General features: G+C 39.5%; 1 protein-coding gene across 6 annotated transcripts in view; it reads left to right on the top strand.

Moving 5' to 3' along the window:
- The window catches only part of TRAF3 (TNF receptor associated factor 3), a 100,005-nt gene that overhangs the window by 61,525 nt on the left and 16,352 nt on the right, over positions 1 to 22,128 (top strand). For all 6 annotated transcript variants that reach the window (XM_072116225.1, XM_072116226.1, XM_072116224.1 and 3 more), the window contains 6 exons: positions 9,638 to 9,884; positions 12,556 to 12,607; positions 17,459 to 17,563; positions 18,803 to 18,970; positions 19,975 to 20,055; positions 21,409 to 21,483. In XM_072116225.1, the coding sequence (XP_071972326.1) occupies positions 9,655 to 9,884; positions 12,556 to 12,607; positions 17,459 to 17,563; positions 18,803 to 18,970; positions 19,975 to 20,055; positions 21,409 to 21,483 (711 nt within the window). In that variant the 5' untranslated portion in view covers positions 9,638 to 9,654. The remainder of the gene's footprint in view (positions 1 to 9,637; positions 9,885 to 12,555; positions 12,608 to 17,458; positions 17,564 to 18,802; positions 18,971 to 19,974; positions 20,056 to 21,408; positions 21,484 to 22,128) is intronic.

Raw genomic sequence — 22,128 nt, forward strand, 5'->3', positions numbered from 1 at the left:
CTGTAATAAGCAGTTTTCTCTGAGTTGGTGGGTGGAGACCTAGCTGCTGCAACTCACTATTCCCCCCACCGATTTGAATAGAGCTTCTGAAGAACTACATTTCTAAACCAAATTCTGTTAATCAATAGTGCAGATAATAATACTACACTTTGTAACTTTGCACTTCTCTTGATATAATACAGTGTTTCTTTAAAGTATTATTTCCCTCTGTGTCTTTTGTTGAGGAGTCGCTACTTCAGGGTTACAGTAAAAAATGTCAGCTTTCCTTTCTACAGGGTTACAGTAAAAAATGTCAGCTTTCCTTTCTACAGGGTTACAGTAAAAAATTTCAGCTTTCCTTTCTACAGGGTTACAGTAAAAAATTTCAGCTTTCCTTTCTACAGGGTTACAGTAAAAAATTTTGGCTTGCCTTTCTACAATGTTCGGTTATTTATTAATAATAATTCCTTTTATTTATATGGCACTCACGGATTATGTAGCGCTGCACAGAGCTTGTCAAATTGGTCCCTGTCCCCATGGGTCTCACAGCCTAATCCACCTATCAGTATGTTTTTGAGTGTGTGAGGAAACCCACGCAAACATGGAGAGAAAATACAAACTCTTTGCAGATGTTGCCCTGGACCCCAGCGCTGTTATTACCGTAACTCCAAACATAATAGTAAGGACAAGGAACAGTATAGTGTATATTCTCATCACAGCCAAGCTGAAAGCTTTAACATATACTTTCCCTTCTTGCTAAAATTTATAGGATGTGCATATAAACCTCATGCTGTGTACAGCATTTCTGCTGTATCACCTTTTCTAAGAACTTCCTGATGGAGAGTGGAATTTGGAACAAGATGCTGTCAGTTTATTTCTCAGTTTCCTAAAAGAATAATGGGGAATATTTTGAATCCTCACAACTTGTACTATTTGATATCTTCTTCAGTCCAGAAGCATTGATTTGACAATGATCTTTCATATTTGGAATTGCTATTACTTGGCCAACCTCAGGAATTCACATCATTCCTAACAGGAAATCTTTGTAAGTTTGGGGCTTCCCATTTGCCCATGTGAAATTCCAAGGACGCACATTTCAGGGAAGCCTCATACAATTGTGTTTTGGTTTACAACTGGAAATGTCCTCATTGGTTTCGGCAGAAGATTAGGATCAGAATTAAAGAAGTAATTAAAGAAGTAAGATAGGAGTCAACAATGCCCTGCTAGGTAATTAGATTGAGTCCTGCTAGAGACTGCCACCTACTGTGCATTTACATCTAACGCAGGAGATCTAGAAACTGTAAGGCCCCTTCCACACTTGTGTTGCAGATCACGTCAGAGTCTGATCAGGGTGCGATCAGGGTTTGGTCAGTGAAAAACTGACAATTTTCATCAGAGTTCAATCAGTTTTCAGTCAGAGTTTGTTCAGTGTCTCAGATTTTCACAGGCTTTTTTTTGGTATTTCCAATGCATTTTTCACAAGTAGATAACACGCGTGAAAAGGACTCAGGACTGTGGTCTATCTTTTCTATGGCAATTGATCAGTGAAAAATGCATTGCACTTGCATGTGTCTCAGAGTGCGTTTTTGATGCATCTCCATAGACTTGTATGGTGTGGTTTTCAGGGGCGTTAAAAACAAGTGTGTGTGTGAAAAAAATGCTGGTCTGAAAAAACCCATTGATTACAATTGGTCAGAGTGCAATGCAAGAACACACACGTGATGAAGCCACAGGGCTAGGTGGTGCAACGCTTGGGGAGCCAACCCCCCTCCTGTTATCCTGGTGATATCTTTTCATTTATTTAGCCATCATTATTGATTGCATCATGCGGGCATTACAGGGGAGAGGGTTTTACAGCAACCACTGCTTATTCTTTGCACATATATATGTGGCTGCTCTTGTAATCCTTGCATCATTTTGCACATATTTGGCTGATTACATAGGACATGAATTTGCACATGTTGGTTCTTTTAAATGTTTTTAACTTGTCTGTAGTATGAATTTAAATAAAGATATTTGATATTTTTTCAAAAACTATATATTGAGTCGGTACCTTTACCATGTCACTCTGTTTGTTTGCACTGAAATGTATTTATTCAATGTCACCATCAGCAGTACTGGGAGTGAATTATACTGGGGTCTAATACCTGATGTAATTTAGGATAAGTAATGAAGACAATGGCCCAAAGGTGAGGCAGATTATTGCATACTGACACACAACAATCTTCAATTATCTGGCGCACCCCTGCACAGCTCTGGAAGTGTGCACCATTTTCATTTTGGTGCACCTTTAATATACAGTGTGCGATACAACTCTATCATTGCTGTATTAAATGTGTCGCAAACTCCATCGAAGCACTAAATCCCCTTAGGTGCTTTTTAGACACAGTGCAGCCACTATACAGAACTTGGGCAGACACTTGTGCAAAGAATTTGTGAGTTCTTTTGAGTGCAAAGTCAGACAGAATAATAGATCTGGCCCAATGACTCCACCAGAAAGCCTAATAATACAGAATGGAAATTATGAACAGTACAAAATATGTAATATACTTATACTAATTACTAAGTGACACTAAAAAATTATGTCCAGGATGGCATCAGAAGGTGGGAGAACTGATGTGTGTATTCCCACAGCCTTGCAGGGATAACCCACTATGCACAATATTATAAAACATACTACAGTATTTATTTCTGTATATTGTGCCGTGCACTAGTGTCCTGGAGCACGAGAGTGTGTCCTGAGCATGTTCTTTTGGAGTGGAAATGGATTAGTGGGCTGAGAACACAAATTAAAGAGACTATTTTTGCATAATTCACCATTATTATTGTCTATCTATAGCATGCTGTGATTAACTGTGCAATAGCCCTCCATTTACCAATTACATGTAAAACACACGTCATGCTGTAGGTTTTGCTTCTTAAAGGGTATCTGGGCATTCATTGGAAATTACACTCATTGGGGACGATTTACTAAGGGATCCACAGCCACATTTCCGTCAGGTTTTCCGACTCTTCGGGGACATAATGCGACTGTCATGCAACAGAAATGGGGGGGGGGGGGGCGTCGGACGATCGGGGAGCGACACATGCAGGATATCGGGCACACGATGTAAGTGAATCGCGGCAGAGTTCCTTCTCATCGGACACTCCGGATCGGGGAACGCGCAGGACCGGGTAAGTAAATGTGCCCCATTATCTTGGATGCTTGTGCTAAGTGTAAATCAACTGGCAGCAGCAAGAACTTTTACCCCACTACTTTTTTAGTGTTAAGAAATAATGTGCCATACAACAGATAAAAGACTTATCCTCTAGGCTATTTCCTGGCCAAAAAGGAAAAATAATCCTACATTTTCATTTTTTTTTCTCAGTGCTTACTTACATGTGGATTTTCCGGACCATGTGCAGTTAGCCTTAGTTTTTTGTCCTTCATCAATCTTTCAAATCTGCAGCCATGCCTTCAACAAGGTGCCTTACTGCAAAAGATCATTGTCCTATAAGGCTATCATGTGTTTTTAAATTTATTCATATGCTACCGTACATAAAATGGTTACGTCTGGCTGTGAAAGGGAATTGCAATTATTTGGTTAGTATAATTGCCCTATGCCACCAAAATCATTTCATTTATGGGTGACAGTGGCCTGTATCCCGACCGTGCGGCGATGGCTCATCCTTTCCACACTTGGAATCCGCAGCAGTAAAGTGACATTCTGCGGATTCTAAATTTGCAGCGGAAATAGATTAAGAAATTTTTATGAATGTCATCCACTATGCTGGTACTGCATTACACTGCTGATTTTCAGTGATAAAATATGAATGTAATACATGTGCTAGTGGTCCCACTGCTTATACATTTGGGTACTGCTTATCTGTCTCATATTTCATATTTTCTTCCTTACTTTTTTATTGGAAATTTTGATATAGATGAAACCAGTCCCTACCAGGTGGCAATAGTGCAAAGGCTTGTAATTTTTTGTCCAATATTTACTTATTTTTATGATCTTTTTGTCACGTCTTAAATTCTATATGTGTACCAAAATGAAAAAGCTATATACATGTAATGATCAGTAATAATACTATTATATACAAGTATTTGAGAACCTTTGTATTTTTTTTATTCACTTATATTATTCCAGGACTAAAGCGTTGATCTCTTATATAAGTCATAAATGCTGAATTCTTTGCATCTGACTGCTGGGTTCCCATTACAGGTGGTCCCTAGGTTACGTACACGATAGGGTCCATCGCTTTGTTCTGAAGTTGAATTTGTATGTAAGTTGAAACTGTATATTTTAAAATTGTAGCTCCAGACAAAAAAAACATTTTGCCCCAGTGGCAATTGGATTCTCTACATTTTAGCTGCAATGGGACCAAGGATTATCAATAAAGCTTCACTACAGACTCCTTACAGCTGATCATTGCAGCCTGGGACTAAAGTGAAGCATCCAGAGAGTTCACATGTTCAGATGTCACATTGGGCAGAGACGTCTCTAAGTCGGGTGTCCTTAAGTACGGGACTGCCTGTACCTCAAAATCTAGATGCCACCAGCTTAATTTCACAGATTGGAAGAGTGTGAATGAGATTGCATTTGAGTATGTGTCCTGCTGCACCATTTATACTGTATCATTGTTGAGTAAAACAGCTGAGCACAGCAGCTTTCTTGGTGTCATGATGGTGTGTTGCGTTGCATGTGCGACTGCTGCTTCAGTCAACTTCTCCTAGTAGTGGTTTTTCAGATTCGGAGGCTTGGGTCCTTCATCAGGTTCATCAGAAATATCCCTTAAACTGTCCTAATTGATTGTGATTTTTCCCTGTAAGTCTTATACAGCTGGTAATTTTACTATGTTCATACAGTTTTTCTGACTCAGCCTTTAAAAAAAATGTGCTGCCTCAGTTATAAAAATGTCAAATGGGGAAAAAGAACCCACGAGGCGTGGTCTGTAGCTCCTGCTCTCTGTGGTGATATGACTCTTCACAGCAGGACTCAGATGTTTTATCCTGACTGGTGAATGTCATTATTACATTATGGGGTCACTCCGAGGAGGCGTCTGCTGGGTGATTGCTGTATTTTGACATTTTCACAACGCTGACAAAACTTTAGCACATGGAATTCCGAGAAAGAAGAGTAGGTTTTTGGTTTTACAATCTTCTACAGAAATTAGTAGCCTCACACTGGTTCTTTCATGTAAAGTGTTAGCTCATTCTTACCATGATGAAAGACTGGATGACGTGATGATAAAGCCAGGTTCCTAAGAAACCTGACCGGTTACTGCTGCACCCAGAAGTGGGGATCTCAGGATAGGGTCGACCGCAGCCTGCTTGGTGTGTACAAGTTAAATGACTATTTTGCATTGAAAGTTGTGAATTACAGTAACTGGAATGCAGTGTTAGAGGTAAACTTCCGATATTGTACCAGTATGAACTTTCTTCTTTCATAACAAAAAACTTACCTGAGTAGCCGGGAACTTTTTCTGTAGAATTGTAAGGAATCGTTGTCTGTGGTTGAGCTGTTTTGGAGGCCAGAGTTAAAAGGTCCATTAACCCCTTAACGCTGAATCCCTTTTTGGTTTTTGCGTTTCCAATTTCACTCCTCACCTACAAAAAAATATTTTTCCATGTAAAAACTGTGCGAGGGCTTGTTTTCTGCATAAAAAATTGAACTTCATAGTGACCGTATTTAATATTTAATGCCGTGTACTGAAAGCTGGAAAAAAAATTCCAAATGCAAGGAAATTGGTAAAAAAATGCATTTGCCCCATCTTATTGTGGGCTTGGATTTTATGGCTTTTACTAAGCACCCCAAATGACAATCTTTACTTCATTCTTTGGGTCGGTACAATCATATGTGGAAACAAAATTTATATAGGTTTTATAATGTTTTCATACATTTATAAAAATGTAAACCTCCTGTACAAAAAGAAAATCTACATTTTGCCATCTTCTGGCACTAATAACTTTTTACTACTTCAGTCTGCGAAGCTGTGTGTGGTGTCATTTTTTGTGAATCTGACATTATTAATGCTACCATTTTGAGGATTGTATGGATTTTTGATCACTTTTTATGAAATTTTTTATATGTTGCAAAATGGTGAAAACGTGGCATTTTCGACCCTGGGCACTATTTTTGCCTGGATGGGGTAAACACAGGGAATAACCGCTTTTATATTTTTGATCAATCGGACATTTTGGGACGTGACGATAACCGCTTGTAATTTTTATCTTTATTTCTATATAAGTTCTAGGGAAAGGGTGTGATTTGTATTTTAAGTTTTAACTTTTTACCATTTTTTTAAGACCTACTAGGGTATTTTAAAGGAAACCTACCACTTGAAGTGGCAGGTTTCTGATGGAAATACCGGGCACCAGCTCAGGGTGAGCTGGTGCCAGAGCTTATTTTTGCTAGTGTTTTAAACCGCGGTATCGTGGTTTAAAGCACTTTTTAAACTTTATAGCCGGCGCAGGGAGGTACGCGCTTGGCGCTTACCATGCGTGCGACCGTGCGCGCGGCTACATAGGAAGTGAAGGAGAGCCGCGCGCATGGTAAGTGCCGAGCGCGTACCTCCCTGCGCCGGCTATAAAGTTTAAAAAGTGTTTTAACCCCTAAACGACTTGGCCTTTTTTAGTTTTTTCACTTCCATTTTTCACTCCCCACCTTCAAAAATCTATAACTTTTTTATTTTTCCACATAAAGAGCTCTGTTATGGCTTATTTTCTGCGTAACAAATTGCACTTCGTAGTGGCGGTATTTAATATTCCATGGCGCGTACTGGGAAGCGGGAAAAAAATTCCAAATGCAGTGAAAATGGTGAAAAAACACATTTGCGACGTTTTCTTGTGGGCTTGGATTTTACAGCTTTCACTGTGTGCCCCAAATGACAGGTCTATTTTATTCTTTGGGTTGCTACGATCACAGGGATACCACATTTGTACAGGTTTTATAATGTTTTCATACATTTAAAAAAATTAAAACCTCCTGTACAAAAATATTTTTTTTTTATTTTGCCATCTTCTGGTGCTAATAACTTTTTCATACTTTGGTGTACAGAGCTGTGGGTGGTGTCATTTTTTGCGACTTTTGATGGCGTTTTCATTGCTATCATTGTTAGGACTGTACGACCTTTTGATCACTTTTTATTAATTTTTTTATATTTTCCAAAATGACAAAAAAATGTCATTTTTGACTTTGGACGCTATTTTCCGTTACGGGGTTGAACGCAGTAAAAAAACGTTATTATATTTTGATAGATTGGACATTTTCGGACGCGGCGGTACCTAATGTGTTTATGATTTTTACTGTTTATTAATATTAATATCAGTTCTAGGGAAAGGGGGGTGATTTGAATTTTTAGGTTTTTTTAATATAATTTTTTTTTTTTAACTTTTTTTTACTTTTACTTTAACTATTTTTCAGACTCCCTAGGGTACTTTAACCCTAGGTTGTCTGATCGATCCTACCATATACTGCCATACTGCAATATGGCAGTATATGGGGATTTTACTCCTTATTCATTACAATGTGCTGATAGCACATTGTAATGAATGGGTTAAAACGAGACAGCATCGGGCCTTCGTGAGACCCGATGCTGTCATAGCAACGGATCACCGCTCCCCGTGACGTCATTGGGGAGCGGCGATCCGCGGCAAGATGGCGGCGCCCATGCGGCGCCATCTTTTTGAAGCCTCCGGCAGCATTGCCGGCGGCGGTCGCCGTGAAAGCACCCGCGATCGGTGCTAGCACCGATCGCGGGTGTTACCGGTAAGCCTTTGCTGCAATATGCAGCAAAGACTTACCGGCTATGGAGAGGGCTCGGCCCGTGAGCCCTCTCCATGCACCGGGACCCGGCGCGCGCCATACTAGTACGGCGCGCGTCGGGAAGGGGTTAAACCGCGATACCGCGGTTTAAAACACTAACAAAAATAAGCTCTGGCACCAGCTCACCCTGAGCTGGTGCCCGGTATTTCCATCTGAAACCTGCCACTTCAAGTGGTAGGTTTCCTTTAACTCTAGGTTGTCTGATTGGTCCTACCATATACTGCCATACTATAGTAATCAGACAGCCTAGGGTCTTTGTATGACCTGAGCCTTTCATGGTAACAAGAAAGTATGCAAGAGGTAACTGTGTGGTACTACTCTGCTTTCTAGGGCTGTTAGGGTTCCTGCAAATGTATCCCATGTACCATCACGTTCAGCTTGCTTGACAACCATATGTTTCACAGTGTATGGTAAGTCAATTGTGCATGGTCCAATGGAAAATTGGTTATCCAATAAATGGACTAAGGTTATCTTCTTAGTCCATTTATTATTGATATACTCACAACCATGATAAAAAGGGAATTCATGAAGGGAAGGGAGGATGACGGGACATTACAGAATAGCAAGAGATGTCCTGTTGTCCTCCCTTCCCTACATGAATTCACTTTTTATCATGGTTGTGAGTACATATAAATAAATAGACTAAGAAGATAAACTTTGGTTAGTGTCATTCTACTATTTTCTATTGGTTGTGATGGTAACAGATCGATGCTCCCCGATGACGACACGGGGAGCGGTGATTTATGCCAATATTCCTTGGGGGCGATTGAAGGGTTAACACCTGAGATCAGTAGTAGCACCAATTGCTAGTGTTACCAGTGGGTGTTTGCTCCAATATCCAGCAAACAGCCACTTGTATGTAGAGGGCTCAGCCCAGGAGCCCTCTACATAAGACCCGCAGCTGACGAGTTACGTCCTAATATGTCACGCTTCCGTAAGGGGTAAAAATCAGGTGTACCATGTAACCAACAAGTTTGAATAGGTGACTTGGACAAAAATTACAGTTGTGTGCATGAGGCCTTAAACTATACCATCTCACTTTGCAATGACAAACTTTGATAAATCTGTTTAGTTGTTTTTAAAGGTAGTAATTTTCCATAAAACAAATTTAAAAAAAAGCATGTAATTTTTTTCAGAAGTAATTATAAAGTTGTATTCATCATGTATATAAGGAATTCAGTTCTGTGTTAGAGCCCTGATAAGACACTGTGACTGTTGACCAAATTACATGTGCTCCATCTCTTGCCCACAATGTTTTCCTTTGGTAGATGCAGGATGTAGTATTTTGTAGCATTTGTCCAAGTCATTGAATTAATCCGGGAACAGAAGAAAGACCAAAGGGCAGCACTCGCCCAAAAATTCTTCTTTATTAGTTGTCAGCCATAGGACAGGGAGGTACAGCAAGGCACTAACGTCGGCGATGGACCCTTTCGCGCAATCCTACACTTTGTCTAGCCGTGTATGGCTAGACGAAGCGCAGGAGTGTGTAAAACGGTCCGTCGCCGACGTTAGTGCCTTGCTTGTACCTCCCTGTCCTATGGCTGACAACTAATAAAGAAGAATTTTTGGGTGAGTGCTGCCCTTTGGTCTTTCTTCTGCTGATTTGATTTACTTGCTTTGCTGGCTGAGCACCACCCTTGCCATTATATATCACACACAAGTCTGGTAGTGCCGACTTTTTCCTATGAGGTGTATACACTGTCTATTTTTAGCTATATGCTGAATTAATCTGGGAGCTCAGATAATGGCGCTGATTGGTGTTGATCGTGGTAAGATGAGAATCTGCTTGGAATGTACCTGCATTATTGATGCGGCTTACTGATTGCTCTTGTCTCCTTTCCTTCTAGAATTTAGCTGTTATATCATGGATGCTAGCAAAAGGATTGAACCTCAAACACTACAGCAGAGAGCCAACCCTGACCGTAGCCTCGCCACCACCATCTACGTTCCAGAGCAAGGAGGGTACAAGGAAAAATTTTTGAAACAGGTGGAAGAAAAATATAAATGTGAAAAGTGCAGGCTGGTTTTATGTAACCCTCGGCAGACAGAATGCGGTCACCGATATTGCGAGACCTGCATGAACTCATTAATAAGGTGAGACAAAGCTGGAATTCTAAAGTTAAAGGGAACCTGTCACCAGAATTTCACTGGTGACAGGTCCCAATAGGCACTGCAGAGTACATTACATAGCAGTTAGAATGGCATCTGTGCTACCCACCATTCATGTAATATAATATCCCCAGAATAAGATTACCTGCCAACAAGTCCTGGCCAAGTCCGGGTGATGCCTCTTCAAATTGTAACACTTAATTTGCATAAGTCTCTGCTCGGCCCCTGCTGGTAATTATTCGATTATTTCTTCTCTCACATCCACCATGTTCACATCCCTCCCTTCATGACGTCAGACCATCGCACAGGAAACCACGCGCCTGTGGGGTGAGCCGTACACCCTGACGCCTGTGTGTTTGCAGCGCAGAGAAGGGGTACATGCCCAGTTTGCTTATAGAGCTTATAAAGTGCTTTACCTGCTCATTTGTACTAAAATAAAGAAACGGGGAGACAATCACTCTCTGACCCAGGATAAATGGTTTGTTCATTTGAAGGTTCATATAGTGGGGGCAAAATGTGTTTAGTCAGCCACCAATTGTTTTCACACTTAAAAAGAGGAGAGAGGCCCGTAATTGACATCATAGGCAGCCCTCAACTATGAGAGACAAAATGAGAAAAAACAATTCAGAAAGTCACATCTGATTTTTAAAGAATTTATTTGCAAATTCTGTTGGAAAATAAGTATTTAGTCCAAGTATCTCAATACTTTGTTAAATATTCTTTGTTGGTAATGACAGAGGTGAAATGTTTTCTGTAAGTCTTCACAAGGTTGGCACATACTGTTGCTGGTATGTTGGCCCATTCCTTCATGCAGATCTCTAGAGCAGTAATGCTTTGGAGCTGTCGCTGGGCAACACAGACTTTCAACTCCCTCCAAAGCTTTGTTTTCTATGGGGTTGAGATCTGGAGACAGGACCTTGAAGCCACTCCTTCATTGTTCTGTTGGTGGGCTTGAGATCATTGTCGTGCAGAAAGACCCAGCCACGTGTTATCTTCAATGCCCTTTCTGAAGGTAGGAGGTTTGCACTCAAAATCTCACAATAAATGACCTCATTCATTATTTCATGTACACAGATCAGTCGTCCTGGTCCCTTTGCCCCTTGTCATGACGTTCCCACCCCATGCTTCACAGTAGGTATGGGGTTCTTTGGATGCAACTCAGCATTCACTCTCCTCCAACTCAGTTTCTACCACACAGTTTTTCTTTGGTTTCATCTGATCATATGACATTCTCCCAACACTCTTTTGGAACATCCAAATGCTATCCAGCAAACTTCAGACAGGGGGACACATCTGGCACGGCAGGATCTAAGTCCCTGGTGGCCTAGTCTGTTACTGACGGTAGACTTTGTGATGATGTTCCCAGCTTTCTGCAGATCAATCACTAGGTCTCCCTTTGCTTTGTTTTGGGATTTTTGCTCACCGGTCTTGTGATAATTTTGACCACAGAAGCTGAAATCTTGCGAGTTGCCCCTTATCGAGAGAGATTATCAGTGGTCTTTCTATTTATTGCTCCAACCGTTAATTTCTTCACATCAAGTTGCTTGCCTATTGGTGCAGGTCTAAAATTTGGAGTTTGGAGTGGACTGTTTGAGGTTGTGGACAAGTGTCTTTAATACTGATAACAAGTTCAAAAAGGAGCCCTTACTACAGGTAATGAGTGGAGGACAGAAGAACCTCTTAAAAAAGAAGTTATAGGTTTGTGAGAGACAGAAATCGTGCTTTTTGTAGGTGATCTAATGCTTATTTTCCACCATAATGTGATCAGACGATTTTTTTTTTTGTGATTTTTTTGTATTTGTCTTCACATTGGGGGTCATTTACTAAAGGCCCGAATTCCGTTTTTCCGTCGGGTTACCCGAAAATTATCGTTTTGCGCCAATTTCCCCTGAATTGCCCCAGGTTTTTGGCGCACGCAATGGGATTGTGATGCATCGATGCTGGCATGCACGCAACGGAAATCGGGGGCGAGAAAACCCAACGGATTTGGGAAAACTGCCGTATTTTTTTTAAAAAAGTGTCGCTTGACACGCACTTACCTGCACCCAGGATAGCTTGGTGAACTCCAACGGATTTCAGCACAGCAGCGACACCTGGTGGACATCGGGCGCACTACCTTATTGAATCGCCGGAAGACCCGAATCCTCCACAGAGAACATGTCGCTGGATCGCGACAGGACCGGGTAAGTAAATCTGCCCCATTGTGTCTCTCATACAGTCCTCTCACATTTTTTAGTGAACTTGCACAATTGAAAAAATACCCTTTTCCCACTGTATCTGTTATGCTTAGCCCATAACAGCTAGTGTGCCATCATTATTATTCCTTATGGTTTATTACTGCCTCTAATCCTCCAGTACTGATTCCTGGACCGAAAATCCACAGACAAGAAAGCTTAAAAAGCATATGTAACCTGAGGACCACTCTGAAACTTGTTTTTAACATATGAGCTGCACTTAAACTATCACTTGGATATATATGGACTGGAGTATATGTTTTCTTTGGGCAGCATGGCTACGTAAATTTTTTTTAAATCTTTCTTTGGATTACTGGCTGATTTGGGAGCTAGTAGAATGTACAGTAGCTCATCAGTTTATAGTCATTAATTGCCTTTCATTAGTTCTTTCCCTGTATTTATTTTTGATGTTTTTCTCTTAGCTCCCCCAGTCCACAATGTATGGCTTGTGAAGAAATTATTATTAAAGATAAGGTAAGAGACTAATTTTCTTAAAACATTTTCGATGTCGAATGTTATGGAAATGCATGAGTGATGGGAGAAGGTATTACTTTTGGAAATTCTGTGTTAAGGAACTCTTTAAGGCATGCAAATCTGCATGTAGCTTGGGAAATCTTTTAAAATTTTCCATTAAAATCTTTATTAAAGAAAATCTATGGATAGTTACCTATGCACACTTACATGCTGGTGTGTGCCCCCTCTGGCAGGATTTGCTCTTCTTTTAGCTTTCTTTGATCTGGTTTTTAAGCCAAAAGGCTTTTAAAAATATGCATCTGAACTTGAGGCGCACTAGTCTCTATTACCACCTATGGAGCTTGGAGCCGCTCAAACTAATTAGCATTGTTTTTAAATCCTTTTTTTGTTAAACACAGGGCATAAGAAGCTAAAAGAGCAGATCCTGCCAGAAGGGGCACACACCTTTATGTCAGTGTGCTTGGTTTACAATCCTTCATCCTGGTGGTAGATGTCCTTTAAAACCAAACCTGTTTTTTTTTCTGCCCATGGGCTGTCTTGGTTCCACTAAATGTGTCTATAGTGAGTACACATGATAATGGTGGGGCAGCTTCAGTCTGCTAGAGTAGAGGCAAGTAGTAGAACTGGTTTTGCTAGCCATGCTTATAGGCTTTCCAAAGAAGAACCCATGTGTCACCTTAACCCATTTGGAGTAGTAGCTTTTTACAAGTTGCCATTGGGCATTTTTGTATCTTGCTCTGTAAGACCTGTTAATTACATTGCTCGTTACATATTTGTCATACTTTATATAAGTTGGTATATAAATAAAGATTATTATTATTTTTAATAATATATGGTATATACTGTACAGTGTTTATAACACTGTTCCATTGAACCAGTAATCTGATCTGAGCAGCTCCTTTAATCAGTTTGTCATAGTATACATTGATTCATTCTTCCTTGTAGGTCCTACAGTCCTTGACAAAAAAAAATATATTAAAAACAAGCTTATCTTTTTGTCTTAGAGAGGTAACTGCAGAGTGATAGCCGCATGAAATCAGAGAAAGTATTGTGTATTCTCTCATTGAAACGTTAGATGTAAGCAGTGGAAAGGTTAGGAGATAATTATTGTTGCATCACTATTATTATTCAGTCATGTGGTTATGATGTATATATAATCTTAGTACTACATTGATTAATGAAATTTCATGGCTTTCTTTAAAATTTTGGAACAACTTTTGTTCGCAACATAATCATTATGCGAATAAAAGAGCACAAAACTGTTTTATCTGTTGAAGTTGTAGTTGTTTTATGCAGTTTCCTAAAGTAAAGAAAAAACTGTTATCAGAATAGCTTAACTACCGTAGGAGTATACTGTATGACACTAGCAATGTAGGTACATAGCTACTAGACTAATGGCCAGGCACCGCACCCAAGACTCCTTGGAATGGGGACTATACTATACTGGTGTGCGCCAGCATTCTACCTCCCTTTTACACACGGTTTCTAATCTCTGAAAGGGCTTTGTACAACAGTATACAGAACCATTCCACTTTGGATCATGCTTGGTTGTATTCTCTGCAACAAAAGCTAGCAGAATATCTAGTCTTTGGACATTGGAAAAAACTCTCCAAAAGTTATTTAAGAAGACTACAATGCATCTGGTCCAAGTTTGCAGTTACCTGATATTTTTTATACTCCTGAAGACCATTTTTTTCTACAATTGTAAGAAGAGGTTTAATAATTTTGCTATCACTGCGTTGGTAGATAGGAGGCCTCATAGGAGCACTGGAAATGAGCTTGCAGTCGGCTGTTTTTGGAAGACAATTGCTAAGCCTTGAAATGGGATTAGGGTCTATTCTGAAGCGGGATCTAAATTATTGAAGTTAAAGATTAATATTGTGATCTTCCAGGATATTTGTAGGAAGTGCTGCCACTGGCTTTCAAGGATCTAGGTTGAAGAATTTGCCTCTGATTTTAAGGGCTCTGTTTAGGAAAATCATAAGTAATTTGTTCCCTTTTCTTTAGTAGATATTTCTTAGCTTCTGGCGCCAACGTGCAAGGCTTTGAATGGAAAATGTGACTCATACAGACACGGTGCAAAACAGAGAACTGCCATTATGGGACTATTAACCCCTTAATCTCTACATGCTCATGCTAATTTTCACAAATGGTATATTGGAAACCAGGGAAGTTAAAAAGCATTAGGAGACTGATTTGTCAGAAAAGAAATGTTGACAAAGGTTGCCAAGAAAAATCAAGCTCCAGCACTGAATTCCGTAAACATGAATATAAATTCTGGGAGGTCCCAAATGGCTTACACACGCATCAAGACTTAGGCTATGACTAAGGATAGCCAACAAAGTGTGATCACTGCATGAGCCATCCTAAAACTTCAACCACAATTATCCATTGAGGAAAGCAATATCATAGGTGATCAAAGCCATTCAGTATAGCACATGCAGCGTATAACAAAACTTGTGCTTGTACATGAAAGCTATAAACTGCATTTTATTGTAGATTGTGCCTTATTGCTGCTTGGCCAGTGGTACTTCTGTCCGCTAGATACCACTTTAACTATTAGGAGAGTAGTAGAGGCAATATGAAAAGATACAATTCTGTATCTTGAAAAGAAACTACTGTATGTAAATTAATTTCTCTGCTCATTCCTTTCCTTACCTTTTCTGCCTTTTCACCCTTAATTGATATTCATGGGTTGCTGGAGCTAAATATTATGCTGCTAGGTCACCTAAAGTGCTTTTATATATCAGATATGTCAGAACCTAGCCTATATGATCCCGGTGCTTCTACATGAGCGAGAGGATGAGCAGATTTTTCTATACTTTCTGAGTGTATTGTATTGGGGGCTTTATTGCAGCTAGTCTCTACCTACAAGCACTGAGAATTAGAAACAGAGACTGCAGAAATCTGCTCAAGTGCAATATACAAGTCATTTAATTGCCTGAGTTTCCCTTCATGTACAAGCACTGTACTTTAGATTTATACAAAGTTTGATGAAATGATAGGTACACCACAGGACATTATATAGACGTAAAAGAGACCCCCAGTATACCTGCACACTGTCTGTATCTATGTGTTTATGATACCAGCTTCAGCAACCTTCAAGGTCCAGCTGCAACGTATATTGTCAAATGTGCCGCAGGATACCTTATGTAACCTGTCTGGCTTTCCATGTCACATCATGAAGTTTGTGTAGAGTTGTATCTTCTACTGTTTTCTCAATAAATATCATCATTATATTTAAACATCAAAAATTGATTCCTAAATTTCCTTCTTTATTTTATTTGGTCGGGTGGTGGCAATGAGTGTATTTAGAGCACACAAGTTCATATACACTATAAAAAAAAAAATAATTGTTTGTATAGCACCATCAAATTCATCAGCGCTGTACAGATCATATATATAGGACTGTATACAAGTTTTTGTCACCTGGATTTAAACGTTGGTGACATTAAGTTATCTGTAGGGTGTACAAATGACTGAATATATATCCATCCTAACAACCCCATCAGGTTGACTGAGAAAATATGGACATGGTGAATTGGGGAGTGCCAGCACTAGCAAGAAAGATTTCACATCTTCAGCATTGTTTGTATGAATAAGCTTGAGTTAAGAAGATCTGGAAAGTCCCATGCAAGAAACAGGATGCAGGTCTACAGGATATTTCACTTGAAATCTGATCTTAACTCTTTGGAGTATGGTAGAATGTATCGTATGTATAGACACTCCATATAAAGGGCAGTGTCAAGCCAAGACATGTTAAAGACGTGGCTGATTAATGGAGGTAGATCTCAACATGACTCAGTGATTTATTTTAACTATACTCTCGATTAAAGGGGTTTTCTTAGAAAAATAAATTCTCTTAAATATTGCTCAGCAGGACATAAGATAAAAAACTGTAATTCTCACTTCCAACATTCCCTGTTCTGACTCCTCTAACTCCCTATTTCTTTCAAGAAGTGCTAGAGACACAGGAAATGAGTCCTTAATGGAGTTCTACAGAACTATTTATATTTATCACCTATGAAACTGAGCTGGATACTGACCATTTGACATCACTGACAGAAGCAGCCTTCCAAATTGCTTATCAGCGAGGGTTTTGGGTGTCAGCCCCCCAGAAATCTTATAGTGTAAACCCCCTAAGAAGGATTCCTACTATTCATCTTTTAAACCATGGACTGACAACCAAAGATTTGGGGTGCTTAGATTTTAAGGATATAAAGACAAGGACATAGGTATAAATATGCAAGTGATCAAATCAACAAATTAACACATCTCCTCAAGACTGTCATGATAGCATAGGTGATTCCATATTTTTGGATCTGAGTTGGCCCAGATGGAGGATTCAGAATTATTAATAGTCAATATTACAGTTTTATTTTTAGGAAAATTTCCAACTAGAAAAAAAAGGTTAAAATGTTTAATTTGAGTGGTTCTGGTTGCAGGCTGTTATTCATCTCTCTTTGCCTGGGAGAGGCCAAGCCATTGTCTAGTTATTCTTGGAACATCTTGTGTTTTACAGTGGAGGTTGGTCAGTGACCATGTATTTGGGGTGCTGTGTGACACGTTGTAAGCTGGTCATTACCTGGGATTTGTGCTATAGAACAGAAAAAAGTTTGACTTTCAGCTCTACCCCCTTCTGCTTAGTACCCAGTTCATGGTGGCTCAAATTAATCTTCATTCTTGAAAAGTGATTTATTTCTAGGTGGGCTGAGCAAAAAGCTGAAGTTGGCATCCTATGGTGATAAGCATATTAGTGCTGAGGGGATAAGCATGACTGTTCCGGATTATACAAAGTGTCCTGAAAGAAAATGAATTCTACATGCAGTAAAATAATCTCTTGATATTTAGGTATTTAAGGATAACTGTTGTCGGAGAGAGGTGCTCGCACTACAGATGTACTGCAGGAATGAGAACCGAGGCTGCAAGGAGCAAATAACACTAGGCAATTTATTGGTAAGCTGGAAATGAAAGCTTTGTGCTAAATGTTGGTGTCATGTAATTACAGATATTCCAGTACAAGGTGCACTGGATCCCAAATTATGTAGTGACCTGCAAAGAGCAAGACCAGTTCAAAGTCTTACTTGTGAAGACAAAATTGTGATTTCTTTGTCCAGTCTGTCTGTCTTTCTTTCTTTCTTTTCTTTCTTTTTTTTCTTTTCTTTTCTTTCTTCCCTTTCTTTCTTTCTTTTTGCATCTTTCCACCATTTTCCTTCCCATCTCCATTTAATTTTTCTCTTCCTTCACCTCTTTCTTTTTCTTCCTTCCTTTACTTTTACAGTGTTATATGGGGTCAGATATTCCAACTCCCAATAGTGTAACAGTTAGGCTTCTGTCCTTCTTAAGACATGAAAAGAAGGAACCAAGCAAGAAATGGAAAATGTACATGATTGCAACAGCAAGAGACAGCAATGACACCCTAAACCATTCTGAACTGTTATCAGTCTAACCCTGGAATCAGATCACTTGCGTTACCAAGTATTCAGGAATTGTGGCTTCTTCATTTACAAAAGAGACAATGAGTCAGTTCCATATAGATGGAGTTACAAAGGCATTATTAATTTAAAGTAATGAAATAACATCTTTGTATAGTGCTTGGATGTATCTATGTTTATTAAGCATTACTGGTGATTATCTGGTGCCGCATTCCCTATTTGGTAGCCTACACTAGGTATGGACTAGTGTGCCATTTCCTTGACAAAAACACAACCACTGCATACATTAATATCTAAATAGCTTACTTAAATATTATATTCATATTCATAAAATTCTTAAATATTTTTTTTTTATTCATATTCATTTTTTTTACTTACCGGTACATAAGTGTTTAGTGTCAAGTAGCATGTCAAAATTTGTAATCCAAAAAAAGCTTTTGAGTCACAGGTTGGCCTTGCTCTCTAACCATTTAGGAAAGATGGAGTCAATGGAGTATTGGCTTTGTAATACCAGCTGCCCTTTAGAAAGCCTGTATATCATCTAGTGAATCACACTACAGGCAGCTGGCATGGCTTATTTGTCTTTATTCTCAGGAGCTGGCACAGTGGTATCACATTCACAATTAAAGATGGAGAACCACTTGTAGAAATTCTGTAAAATAATATTTATACGGTTGGCAAACTCTTTGTGTGAATGACACATCTTTAATAGGAACTGGTTTATAATTTTACTTGGGTTATGGTGTTTTTTTTTTTGTAGATACACTTAAAAAGTGATTGTCAGTTTGAAGAACTTTCTTGTCCTCGTTCTGACTGCAAAGAAAGAGTCATTCGTCGGGATCTCAGTGACCACATCGAGCAGTCATGCAAATACAGAGAAACACCATGTCAGTTCTGCAAAAGCCAAGTACCACTGGTAGAAATGCAGGTAAAGTTGTAAAACGATGTAAACAAAGTAGCATGATTTCTTGTGCATCCTAACAACTTTAGAAATTGATCTAGAAGATATCCGTGTACCGTAGACCTGGAACATAGAACTTGTTAGAGGCCCAGAAAACTCTGACATTACCCAGGATTAGTAATCCTGTTGTAAACAAATGTTCAACAAAGTTTACAGTTTCCAAACCAATTCTCAAACACATGACTTTGCGGGTTCCTTGCTTACTTTATCATTCTGCAGTAATTCAGGTCTCCGATAGGTGTGCACTACAAGTTCATTTAAAGAGACAGGGTCCCTAAATTCTCGTTTTAGCTGAGTTTTCTGGGCTTCCAGTCGCTGTAGCAAGTTGAACTACTTTTCTCCATTTAGCTACGTATATTAAAATGGTGGTCACTCAAACAGGAAATAGTGGCTACAAAGAAAAGTCTTGTACTGGCAGGCTCAACCCATTTCTAATTAAATAAATGATTAATTATGCAAATTCAAAAGGATAGTACAGACGGTCCCCTACTTAAGAACACTCGACTTACATACGACCCCTAGTTACAAACGGACCTCTGGATATTGGTAATTTATTGTGCTTTAGTCCTAGGCTACAATAATCAGCTATAACAATTATCACAGGTGTCTGTAATGAAACATTAGTGTTAATATTGATTCTTATGACAACCCAACATTTTTAAAATCCAATTGTCACAGAGACCAAAAATGTTCTGGCTGGGATTACAATGATAAAATATACAGTTCCGACTTACATACAAATTCAACCTAAGAACAAACCTACAGACCCTATCTTGTATGTAACCCCGGGACTGCCTGTATAGTACATAGATTTTAGATAGTGAGTTCCTTATTTGGGTTGCATGCAGATGATATTCTTGCAGTGGATTAAGTTGCTGTAGCTAGATTGTTTGTTTGTTTGTTTGTTTGTTTTTATGACTAATTTGATCTGACACTTGGTAACTGTGTTGCATTTTTTTTTTTTTTTGCAGAAGCATGAAGACATGGATTGCCCATCAGTCGTGGTGTCCTGTCCTCATAAATGTAGTGTAAAAAGTTTACTAAGAAGTGAGGTAGGTGCATTGCTATTGATATGGAGTAAGCCTACCATAATTTAAAGCCATGCACATGTGTGCACATTTTTGAGATGTTACGGGGTGGGTGCACACATTTCAGTTAGAACTTGAATGTAAATAACTTTATTCAACAGTGTTGCGTTTGCGAATGGGGTGCATGCCTGGTTTGATCGTATATGCACATAACCACATATGTGATCGGGCTGATGCCCACCCCCGCAAGCTAGAGTTGCATTAGGAAACACAAAACTAATGCAATATCTGACAATACCCTTAGATGTGGTTTTTGGTGCAGTTGCTTTATTAAACAGCCTTCATATGCTACCAATTGATTAAAGGGGTTTTCCACCTGTCCAGGAAATTCTTAGGGCTTGAGGAAGAAAGAACAGAAAAATAAACCATATGACTTTCTCCATCTTCCTGTTCTTGGGAGTTGTACCTCAGTCAGTCTGTTGACATTCCTGGCCTTGCTATAACAGGCTTTACCTGTTGACAGGCACATAACAAAAGTTAGAGTGGTTACAAAAGTAGGATTGGTGACATCAAAAGCCCAAAAGGACTTAACCTGTCCTACGTCTGTGACAACATCAGGAGTTTCAACAGACTGACTGGAGCTTTTGTTTTCTGCCTCTTCCTGTCCTTCCCATTGGGAAAGCTGGAAAACCTCTTTACATTGGTTCTTCATTTTTGAATGAATATTTTTTAATGTATATAAGAGTCAATATAGGGTACCGTCTCTTTGTTAAGGATGGATCCAAGTGGTGAGAAAATGTTATCAACAATGCTTCTATTTACAATTACAATTTATAATTGGGGTTGTCCAACTTTCCCAAAAACCTCAGTCCTTTAAAGGATTTTTCATCACATATACTAATCCTAAACCTTTACTTCCTTGAATTGGCTCTGCTCTGCTAAATTAATTTAAGTTGGAATTTTTTTTACCATACAATTCAGGAGAAATAAGTGATTTTACTAGAATGGTGGGAGGAGGGGCGAGCGAAGGAACTTCAACCAACTGCTTGGAATAACAATATGCAAAGAGATGGGCTTAGTGAAGGTGGTCTTCTTTAAAACAGGGTGCATGGGTCATCACTGCAGTGAGTGTTAAAGGGCTGTGTTAATTTTATAGTAGTTGGAATACCCCCTTTAACTATAAATATTGGCAAACTTTGATATCTTGTAAAATGTGGCTACATGGGTCTGTGGGTCTGCACAAAATAACTGGCTAATATAGGCATCTTAGCTGTACATTGTTTTAACTTCTAAAATGGTTTCTAGAATTATTGAAACTATGCTTTATGTGCTGTATTATCTATAGATTTTTAACACAACTTCTTCTCCCCTCTGCAGATGAATTCTCATTTATTAGAATGTGTGAATGCTCCTAGTACCTGTAGTTTTAAACGCTACGGCTGCAGTTTTAAGGTCAGTATTCCTGTATTCTGTTATATTTTGATATCGAGGTTTATATAATACATTTCACATCTACTGTCTGCAAAAACACTACAGAAAAGGTTTTCAAAACTTTGGAGTTTTGTTGTGTTAATCGAGTACCGTATATACTTGAGTATAAGCTGACCCGAGTATAAGCCGAGACCCCTAATTTTACCACCGAAAACTGAGAAAACCTATTGACTCGAGTATAAGCCGAGGGTGTAGTATACAGCCAGCCCCCATGTAGTATACAGCCAACCAGCCCCCATGTAGTATACAGCCAGCCCCCAGTAGTATACAGCTTGCCCCCATGTAGTATACAGCCAGCCCCCAGTAGTATACAGCTTGCCCCCAGTAGTATACAGCTTGCCCCCAGTAGTATACAGCAGCCCCCATGTAGTATACAGCCAGCACCCAGTAGTATACAGCCAGCCCCCAGTAGTATACAGCTTGCCCCCAGTAGTATACAGCTTGCCCCCAGTAGTATACAGCCTGCCCCCAGTAGTATACAGCCTGCCCCCAGTAGTATACAGCCTACCCCCAGTAGTATACAGCCTGCCCCCAGTAGTATACAGCACAGCCCCCAGTAGTATACAGCACAGCCCCCAGCAGTATACAGTACAGCCCCCAGCAGTA

This window comes from Engystomops pustulosus, chromosome 7, assembly GCF_040894005.1.
Source record: "Engystomops pustulosus chromosome 7, aEngPut4.maternal, whole genome shotgun sequence".
NCBI lineage: Eukaryota > Metazoa > Chordata > Amphibia > Anura > Leptodactylidae > Engystomops > Engystomops pustulosus.